The 10492-nt window shown below is 40.5% G+C and overlaps 2 protein-coding genes across 2 annotated transcripts in view; one reads left to right on the forward strand and one right to left on the reverse strand.

Moving 5' to 3' along the window:
- Positions 1–4470, forward strand: part of tk2 (thymidine kinase 2) — an 8694-nt gene extending 4224 nt beyond the window's left edge. Inside the window, exons 8-10 of the mRNA XM_035664130.1 lie at positions 1818–1897; positions 2050–2134; positions 3645–4470. Of these exons, the coding sequence (XP_035520023.1) occupies positions 1818–1897; positions 2050–2134; positions 3645–3742 (263 nt within the window). The 3' untranslated portion in view covers positions 3743–4470. The remainder of the gene's footprint in view (positions 1–1817; positions 1898–2049; positions 2135–3644) is intronic.
- Positions 4471–6102: 1632 nt separating this feature from the next.
- LOC118329792 (DNA ligase 1-like) lies at positions 6103–10425 on the reverse strand. Its single transcript, XM_035664102.1, has 3 exons — positions 10009–10425; positions 8785–9304; positions 6103–8147 (listed from the first exon to the last, which is right to left on the reverse strand). Exons 1-3 carry the CDS (start codon positions 10207–10209, stop codon positions 7663–7665), a joined length of 1206 nt encoding a protein of 401 aa, XP_035519995.1. The 5' UTR covers positions 10210–10425; the 3' UTR covers positions 6103–7662.
- Between the last annotated feature and the right edge of the window lie 67 nt (positions 10426–10492).

Consider the following 10492-nt stretch of genomic DNA (forward strand, 5'->3'; position numbering starts at 1 on the left):
AGATTTTGACAGATTTGTCTTAGATCTTTGAGTTCAGCTCATGATTCAATTCAATTTAATTTTATTTGTATAGTGCCAATTCATAACACAAGTTATCTGATGAATGGGGGCAAAATCAAAAGTGTTGTGTTTATAATTTTGTTCAGTGTATATTGTTATATATGTTATTATACATGTTACCTAAACAGTAAATTACACAACGAGAGGAAACATCACATGACACACTCCGTCCTCTCACAGATTGCAGTTTACACTAATACTACTTTTTCATAAAGTCTGTTTTATTATGAGTCTAAGAAAATGTCTCTACTCTTGAGTATCTTTTCTTTCTTTTTTTTAACACCTTTTTTTTATTGGGATTTTTTCATGGATATACAACACTTGAGGAATACAATTGCCTTTGTATTTTCAAGTGAGCATTAGGCACTGATCCTGCTAGACCCGAACAGTAACAGACAGGCACAGTTAGAAAACAACTTACCACTGAGAGGCAACTATACATAAACATACTTATGAGGATGTTCAATCACACATTAATGTTGTACATTTACTTCTAAAAAACAACAAAAAACAACAACAAATCAAGCAACCACACACAGGCAGACAAAAAAAGAAACTTGCAAGCTGTAGAAACTGTACCACACCTTACCACTCACAATTAATTATTAATTAACAACTTTTAATGTACTTGAGAAAGGAGCCTCAGACTTTGAAGAATGCATTGGACCTTCCTTGGAGAGAGAGTCTTATTTTCTCCAGCTTAAGAAAATAAAGCACATCTTGAATCCAATGTACATGTGATAGGGGTTCAGGAGATTTCCACTTTATCAGGATCAGTCTTCTCACCAGTAAAGTGGTGAAGTACTCTTGAGTATCTTGATATTATCTTTTGTGACACTATACTGACTCTCAGAAACTGTCTATTGGTTTTTAATTAAAAGTTTACATGCAAAGATTTAGGATTCATTTTGTGTTGTGCTAAAACCCAGCTAAAAAACAGCTAGGTGGCAGTGTTATAATCAATACCATTTTGTGGCAACCAATTGTTACCTGAGCATGTAGGGGGAGAAGCTGAGTCAGCAGTTTGGACATATTTTACAACTTTTACAACAATATTAGCAACATTTAATTAGTTACAGTCAGAAAGTGAGGAACGCCTGGTGAAGGTAAAACTAAGCCATTGTTAGAACTGCAGTAGTTATTATAATATTATTATTAAGTAGTACCTGTACATGTATTTGGTCTGGGAAAAAGTGCTATCTGTGCATCTCTAAGCAGGATGTTGAATGTTACAGGGAGGTGATAAATCAAATGCAGATTCACTGTTCTGGTTGTATAAATCCCATTTTAATGCATATAGTGGCGTGTTCTTTATTGATTAACTGATTAATCGACCAATCGTTGTAGGTCTACACATAGGAAGTAATACAGTGATAGTGATACAGTACATTCGATTTGCAAGTTCATTAAGGTTTGTGAATTTGCATCATCTAATTTCTGTATATTCAAGGAAACCTTTTTCTCCTTGCAGTCCACTTTTCTTTCTCCAAAACCAGTAGATAAATCAGTGACAATGAGCGCATCCAGATGAACAGAGGTCAGGGTATTTTACAGTGTTCCAGTAGACTTGAATGTGTTGTCATTGAATACATTCAAGTGACAGAAGTTGTCTTCTAGCACTGACAACCAGCAGATCAGCACCCTCAGAAATGGCCTTATTTTCATTATCTGAGCAGTTTTGAAGAACTTGAAGAATTTGTTTAGAAGCTGCAACGGTTTGTTGATGTCTGTTCTCTGGCTGTTTCCTCTGGCTCCAGTCTACCTGCAGACTTCTCCTCAGACCTGCCACGAGAGGTTAAAGAAGAGATGCAGAGAGGAAGAGAAAGTCATTCCATTGGTGAGGATGCAAGCTCAGACATATGGTTTCACTAATCACTACACAGAACTAACACTTGAAGGGAAATGAATGGGCTCCTAGAGAGTTGTGAAGATTAACACCAATGTGCCATTTCAAATGAGACCTCTATCCTCTGTGTGTGTGTCCACCAGGAGTATCTGGAGGCCATCCATCAGCTGTATGAGGACTGGCTCATCAAGCGTACCTCCACCCCTCTCCCTGCTCCTGTTCTAGTGAGTCTTCGCTTTGGTTTGTGTGGACATACACACAGATGAGCCTTCTCCACTGACTCGTGTCATGCCGAGCTGTGACCAAGAAGCACTTCCACTTTATTCCCCCTTTCTTCGTGTGAGGTTGCCCCTCTAGGTGTCTAATGGTGCGTTCGTTTTGTCTCGGTAATCGCGGCTTGCAACTCGGGAGTGAGCGGTCAATCGTCTCGGGAAACAGCGAGTAACGCGGTTTTTGCGTTCTCGTTTGCACACAACACCGACGAGTCGGAGAAAGAACGTTCCAGTAAATGTCGCTATAGTTATAAGTGATTATCTGGTTTCAACCGGCTTGCATCCACCCGCCGACTTTCACCATGTGTCACATGTCCACATTACACTATTACAACATCATGATTACCAGTGTTGATTGTGCAATGCTCTGTTTTGAAGTAACGTTAGTTATCGTTAAGATAATGCTCAAACTCGGCAATTGTTGGTCACTAGCAACATGGACCGCGCTCTCTAGCCATTTTCAGCTGCAACAAGGCTACAAACAATACTAACACGGGCGTATTCACACACTATAATACCCAGACTGTAAATCGACATGCCTCTATAGGTAACAGTATCAACCACGTGGCTATGTGAAACGACTTGCTTCATTTGGTTACTAACAAAGCCAAGTTGCTTAAAATAAGTAGAAAACCACAATGTTCTACGTACGTGCTGATACTGGGAGCTAGCCGATCTTTGGGTACCTGAACTCGGGGTCCTCTGGTAAGTCCGACTTCCACGATCGTTTTACTTCCGACCGCTCGGGAGCGTTCTTCATTTGCAACTTCCGTCCGTAACATCGGGAAACCGACTCCAAACGGAAATCGCGTTTTCGTTGGAACAACATCCGAACGGCGGCACTAACCCCATTCACGCACATCGAATCCCTTTCAGCCTAGCTCACACTTCATTGGTCAAACTAAATTATCGTAACAGAGCCAAGGGCATGCAGCTACAAAGTTTCTCACATCAAATGTCTCACTAACCTCCGAACATAACATTCAAAAGCTTAACGAATGAGAACAATGAATGTGAGAATTAGTAGCTATGCTTGCTTCAGTATCGCTTTACATTGACCAACAGTAAGCTAGCTAGCCAGCTAGTTCACTGCTACGTTCTTACACATCCTACCTGTGCCTAAACAGCAAATCAGATAGAGAGCTGACTGGCCAGAAGGTGCCCGCCCAGCCCCTGTTGTGAAGTGGTTCCTGGTTTTAGACAGCAAATTTTAGTGCCCGTCGCTGGCTTTCCTTTGGCTCGTCCAAACTGCAACAGAACGGTTTGGGCTTACGCACCGGGGCCCGCCCAAACCCAGAGCCTCAGATGCAAACTTGCGCCAACCTCCAACTCTAAACTTAGAACAATAGACATTTTGTGTGTGTGTGTCGTGTGTGTGTGTGGCTGTGTGTGTCGTTGTGTGTCTGCTGTGTGGCTGTGTGTGTGTGCTGTGTGTCGTGCTGTCGGGTGTCGGTGTGCTGTGGTAGGGATCCACATCCTGTCTGACCCATCCCTTGACTCCCAGAAGATGCTGCATCACTATGAAGAAAACCGTGACAAAATCCTTGCAGCTAGCTACCTCTGATCGAGATGGAGATGGAGATCCTAGAAAGCTGTTTACAAAACCATTGTTATATCATTTATTTGTTACATTTACTCAAGGTTTTTCATGACCAATGGGAGCTTCTGATTTTAACTTTTTAGCAATTTGACAACTCATCTACATGGGATGACTGTACTCAACTACACTTCAGCTAGTGTGTGCTCATAAGGTGGTAATGCTCGTATTTAGTGGCTTTCAATTACAAAATGTCCTTATTTAAAATGTGTGTTAAAGTTTTCTTAACCATCGGTTGGACCCTCAGCTTTTCTTTGAAACAGTCTTTTAAAGGATGTTGAAAAACCTCCCAAGTGTCAAAGATTTTTCTTAGAGCTTCTCAGATTGTGGGGTTTAGCGGATTCATTCTACACTGTAATTTTTTGCCCAGTTATTTATCATTTTCCTCTTTATTTTACCATGTAATGTAATGCACTTGAACTCCTTTTAAAATATGTTTGGATTTTTAATCTCAGTGAGATGTGGTCAGTGATAAAGGATTGCAGTGGTTCACAAAGGGCACCTCAGGTACACGAGTGCTTGATCTGTAAAGTGGCCACATACATATAATGTATACGTAATATGTAAACGTACTAATGACTTGACTTTGGGACCTGATGAAAACGTGTTGAAATGTTTCTCTGTAAATCCTTTTAATGAAGGGACCTATGTTCATTGACATGTTTTGCCATATTAAATTCTGTAATGCTAATTTAGATTTTGTGTTTTCTCCTTTTTGTTGGTTAAAGGAGTTGGTAAGGAAGAAAATATCATTAATTATTTGAATGAGGGGCCATGAGATCAGTATCTGAAAAGAGAGGCCTGCACAATAACTCTGACCTTTGATTATTGACCTAATGAAGGTCTGACTGGGATTGAAATATTGTCCATTTAGATAAAAGTGTACTTTGGAGTGACTGTGCCGGCCTTCCCATAGATGCTGATTTCCATTAAAATTGCTTCTAAACATGCTGCGCATACAGTATAACTACGTTCCTTCCCATGAGATCAGCTTGACATATTAATACATATACACACACACACACACTACTGCGTATCTTCCCCTGCAGTGCAGCATTTTAATCAGTAGGTAATTGTTCCATTTTTCTACATGCATGACATAAGTGTAGAGATGGGACGATACTTGATATATTGGTAAAAAAACACTCATGAATTTCCAATATGATAATTGAAAATCTTGAGCATTGTTAATATCTTTACATATATCATATATATACCATATATCATTTGACTCCAGCATACAGTCTATTGATTTCCTCATTATTTTTGAACAAGGGGACAAAGGAATGCTTGTTTTGCCGTTGCCATAGTTTCTCCTACACTTCACAGCCTGTTCTCAGTCCCAGGTTGTCAAATACAGACACGAGTGGTGTTCAGTTAGTTGCAATCTACAGCCTACACACTGGTCCTTTAAATATTTATTCGTGTTGTTTAAACAGTTTGACTTAAATATCATTCAAACAGAAATCTACACACACTGTGCGTACTGTCATCGCTGTCTTAAAGATTAATGTAACAGGTGGCATACATGAGGTATCTCAGTTACAGTGTACACTGTAATAACTGCAACATCCATCATGTAGGTTTAATATACTTTAAATAATTGTTATCTAGTTTATTTTTTATTTTAAAAAATATCATTATACTCTACTTAAAATGTATCAATATATATATACAATATATTTTAAATAAAACTAACACTATTTATTTGAGTAGTTGTGTGTGATTTTTAAGTTCAACATAATGGGGGCACCCGGATAGCTCACCTGGTAGAGCCAGTGCCTCATGTACCAATGCTGAGTTCTTGCTGCGGAGGCCTGGGGCTCAAATCTGACCTGTGCACCTTTGCTGCGTCATCCCCTCTCTCTTCAGCTGTCACTGTCAATTAAAGGCAATAAAAGCCCAAAATGTTTTTTTTTAAAGTTCAACAATTAATTCTTCTTTCTTTACCAAGAAAATTAAGCTAATCTAACAAAGTAATTAGTTTACTTGATTTTACTGGGTTTATGTTAAGTAATGTTAGTGTTCATTCTACTTAATAAAGCTTCGAAGCTAACTCTCCATGAGATCAGTATGTCCCTCCTCTTTAACTGAAAACAGAGCTGCTGTTCTTCATACAGGGCCGGAGAAATATTCATGGGGTGTTCAGAGGGTGGAGGGAAACTTTAAGGGGTGACAGAAATATTACTGTCGTCTGATTTAATCACAGACAATCACATATATCAATATTTGCTTGGAAAATGAAGATATTTGAACTCAATCATTATTGTGGCACATAAAAAAAGGTAAAGCACTGAAAAGAAATATCTAAAGGTGGCATCAGAAATCAATACACTGTTTTATTTACAAATCTAGACATTTTTCCAAATACATGTCATACATTTTCATTGACCTTAAGATGATCACTTAGTCTAAAATGTGACCCGATCATAAAATGTATTTCAGTTTCTAACACAGCTACACATTTGAATGAATCTATGAATCTAAATTAATGTTTTAAATTTGACAGCATTTGACAACAAACTGTGGTGGCCAGCCATTCAATCCAATCTTCAGCTTTGTGTTTAATAAAGACAACATTGCCCAAGCAATTAAAAAATAAAAGAGTAAAAAGAAAAACAAACATTAGAAATGCTAAAATCAAGAAAATATTAACTAACAAAAACGTTTGTTTGTGTGTGTTTGACAGAGATTGTGGTGTTGAAGTGTGTGTTGAAGTTGTTGTATGTGTGAGTGTGTGTGAGTGTTATGCTAGCAACATATAATCACTCAATTATTTACAGATTTACAAACTACATGAACAAAAGAGCAATAATTCAATGAAAAAAAATAATAATATTGTAATTATAATATTAATTTAAAATGAACAATTAAAAAGAAATCAACAGAGAGTTGTGTTTCTCAGCTTCCACTGGTTGTCCTCAGGTCATAGCAGGAGTATAATCAATACATTTTGCAGCACAAATTACATTTGGGCATTTCCCCAATTAAATATGGCAGTTTCTGCCACCCCTCTGGAGCCACCCGTCTCCATGAAAGGAGAAAATTAGTCAGTTCTACGGGGTTGAGAGTTGGATTCACTCCAGATGGAGTCAACATGATACTGCGCTGACCGAAACCTCACACAGTATCTGTCTGACTGGAACAACCTGTCCATGGGGAGGTTTCAAATAATGAAAGTGGGGTTGATCATGCTTTAAGTTCCCCTTCTTTTTCATCCTGTGACTCATGATGGTATATAAAGATGAGTTAATAAACAACAACAACAACAACAACAACAACAACAAAACTAGCTGTAAATAATCTACACTAAGGCCGAAATCATGAGAGAAAAACAAGTTTGATGAGCATGTGAGGATGTAAGAAGGCAGTGTGTTGATGACGTGAGAGAAAATGTTGGTATTTTTGATGAAGCAGCTTGGCTTCCTTTACTATTTCCTGAGCTCTCAGTTAGAGCAGTATGTTTATCACTTAAAAAAAACACAAAAAATGTACTTTCCCAGAGTCAGAAACTAATAAATGCCTTAGGACAAACCTTTTTTCATGTATTTGATGTCTGAAGTCATGTCAAACAGCAATATTGGGCTATGTGGGCTCAACTGTTGAGTGTCTATGGGATTAAATAACATCGTGATCCATAGGCATTAAGTAAACTAATCAGTCCCTCCAGGATTTTGTCAGCCAAAAATTCATTGCATGTTGATACATGTTGCAATGTTTTTAGTCCCTTATTTTTTGCAATTAAACTGTGGGAGAAAGTGAAAATTGCAAAAATAGGAGCGATGTTTTGTTGTTTTTGTTTTGTATCATTCATTAAAAATCAGCGGCAGCTTGTGTTCAGACTCAGTAATTTCCATACATGTTAATTAGCCGTAAGAGATGCTACATTATAATATACAGTACTCCTCTGCCAACTCCTCCTCCTCCTCTCCTCTGCCTGTTTCTGCTCTCTCAGAATCTCCTTCCTGCTGCCCTCCTGTACAGCTCTGACAGTCTGCTGTGCTGATGCTCAGCAGAGAGGGCTGACACACAGCGGGCTGCCTCTGCTCCTTCATCACTGCCGGGTCGGACTGAGAGGATCTGGTGCATCTGCCAGCAGCACAGCTCAGCACCGGACCCGTCTCCATCACTGGCCTCCTGAGGTTCTGCTCCTTCGCCTCTCCCTCTGAGCTTGTCTTTCTCTCTTTCTTCCTCCTCTCTTTACTTGTGCTCTCCTCTTCTCTCTTGTTTTCCTCTTTTCTCTTCACCTCCTCTTTGGGCTCCTGCACGTGGAGCTGGCCCATCCTCTCCGCCAGCTCTCTCAGATCCCGCTCCTCTTCCGTGGAGCTTAGCGAGGTATGCTCTGGGCTGACCGGTCTCTTATTTTGTAGGTCTGAGAAAAATCAGAGATTCACATTTATGCACACACTGCAATTCATCTTCAGTATAGCAAGAAACAAATGCTTTATTTTCCAAGACAAAGGCTGTGGTCTTGATCTCAGAATAAGTTAGGTCCTGTTGACAATTCTAATAATCAACCTAATTCTTATGTAGATTGAGTGGTATTATTGAAGATGACCAAATTCATAGTCCCCTGCATCAGCAGAAAGTTAGTGTCAGCTCTGATTAAAGGGGAAATTTGCCAGGTTTTATGTGGATGTCCAATCAGTGTTGATGGTAAATGTAGTCCATTGAAGCAATAGAGAAATAGCTGCAAAATCTGCTCTCTTTTCGGCATTTGACCCGTACAGACTTGTTTGTAGTTGGTGTCGCGGAAGAACTACAGACTGTTACAGCTTGAAGGCAACACTACAGTCTGACAAAGAAATGGTCAAACTGCAGGAATTCATTTGCTTGGCAACACTGTGTAACTAGTTTAGCTTGCTCAGCAGGCGGGTGAACATCAGAAGCTTGCACAATGCATCCTGGTACATGAAGGCACTGCTGGAACGGTGCTGGGAGCAGTAGAACTCAGTCAATATAACCCACAGTGAGAAAGTTATTGCTGTCACAGTGTGTATGTGTGTTACCTGCTGCAGTCTGCTGTTGTGTCCAGGCAGGGGGCTCCGCTGTGGGCTGAGGCTCTCCAGTCTTCAGCCTCTGCTGTGCTGTTGCTCCAGCTCTCAGTGTAATGTGCAAGGAAACACACTGTGGACTGAGCTCATCATTAACTCCGTTTCCATCAGTGTTACTGAAACTACTGCCAGCAGCGTCTCCCGGGGCGGTGGTCCGACCGCCGCTCCTGCCGTTGCAACCAAACACCTCATCGGCTTTGCTGCTGCTGTCACCTTTACTGCAGAGAGCTGTTGCACCAGCTTTGTTGTCTTTAACAGAAGCTCTTGTGGGGAGCTTAGCAGCTTTAGTGCTGGCAGTACTCCTGCTGGAGTTTGCTCGGTGAGTGTTGTCCGATAGCAGACGCCGGCCCCTGATGGCAAGGTCAGGGTAGGTCCTCTGCATCTCCATAATGGACTGGTCTATGCTGCTCTGGTGGGAGCGTCGAGGCTTGGCCGGGGGGTTCCCTGTAAGACCCAAGGCCAAATACAGAGGTACCTGTAGGAATGAAACAGAGCTGAGTTCAGTACCGACTGCAGTTTGTTAAGGCTGCTTATGTTTTCTAACCTGGTTCTTCAGTCCGTCATGTCAAGCTGGGTTTTGGTCTCATCTACTTCGGTGAATTAAGGATTCTTGAAATAATCAAGATCGTTTCGTCTACAGTTCTGAGGACGGACTCTAATAAGTATAGAAGTATGCAATACAAACACAAGAAGGTAACACAGTGAGTCAATGAGGAGAACCCTAATGCAGAGAAAGTCCAGGCTAATTATCCTAGCCCAACAGCTCTGTCAAAGGTGCATTAGATAAGTGTGTTCACTGTCAACTAACATTGCTGTCTCTGCCTGTTACATCTGTCTGGACCAATCGGGAATTGATTGAAATTTGATTACCGGTATTAACCCTTTTTATTACTGAATTGACTACATAAACCCTGGGGTAGTCTGGTGTGAACCTTGATCACAGCTGTGTAGACCTAAAACCTACAGGGGAACAGCAACCATGAAAGAGTTACATCGTTTAAGCTAATCTAGTTCTGACCGTGCATCTCAGGTGAGTGGGGACCATAAAAAAAACTTCCACCAAGCCCATCATGACTAGCTGATTCCATAGTTTTGTACATACATAGACTATGTAAAAAAATCGGAACCAGCCTTAGTCTTTCCTTTCTGAGGCAATTCATTTTGTGAATGACAGATGACCTCTTTATGATCTGCCTCTTTCTCCTCATCGTCCTCCTCCTCCTCCTCCTCCTCCTTCTTCTTCTCCTCTTCCTTTTGCCCTGTTGTTGTCTTCTTTTCTGTTAGTTCCTCCTGTGGTTTTGTAGGCCCCGCTCTCTTCTGGAGAACCTCCAGCCATTCCTGCAGTGTAAGATCACAACTGTCAGATGAAAGCCTTGACATAAGTTTGAGTTACTCTGACCTCTGATCATGTCATATGACTGCTATTAATTTGCATATACATATTAGGTAGTTAGAGGGCATGGAGACACTCTTTTCACTCGTTTCACTATGGCTTTGCTTATGACATGTTTATATTCCAAGTTAAAGGTTATATACATGAGATTTCAAATATTAATACAGCAGCAAACAGCTATTCTCTATGTAATGATATAGTGGAGACATGGTGTCACACTCCCTCTGCCTGTGTTGCTATCACAGCCTCTCTGTGGTTGGTTTCCACAGC

This window comes from Morone saxatilis, unplaced genomic scaffold (assembly GCF_004916995.1).
Source record: "Morone saxatilis isolate NCDOM2014 unplaced genomic scaffold, NCSU_SB_2.0 Contig19, whole genome shotgun sequence".
NCBI lineage: Eukaryota > Metazoa > Chordata > Actinopteri > Moronidae > Morone > Morone saxatilis.

What these genes read in the sequence shown, in the direction of transcription:
- LOC118329792 (XM_035664102.1), bottom strand. Translation starts at nt 10,209, where the DNA reads ATGTCAAGGCTTTCATCTGACAGTTGTGATCTTACACTGCAGGAATGG. An exon ending in AAGAGGCAGATCATAAAGAG is followed by an intron (nt 9,305 to 10,008) that starts GTCATCTGTCAT and finishes TCATTCCTACAG; the next exon opens with GTACCTCTGTATTTGGCCTT. An exon ending in ACAACAGCAGACTGCAGCAG is followed by an intron (nt 8,148 to 8,784) that starts GTAACACACATA and finishes GATTTTTCTCAG; the next exon opens with ACCTACAAAATAAGAGACCG.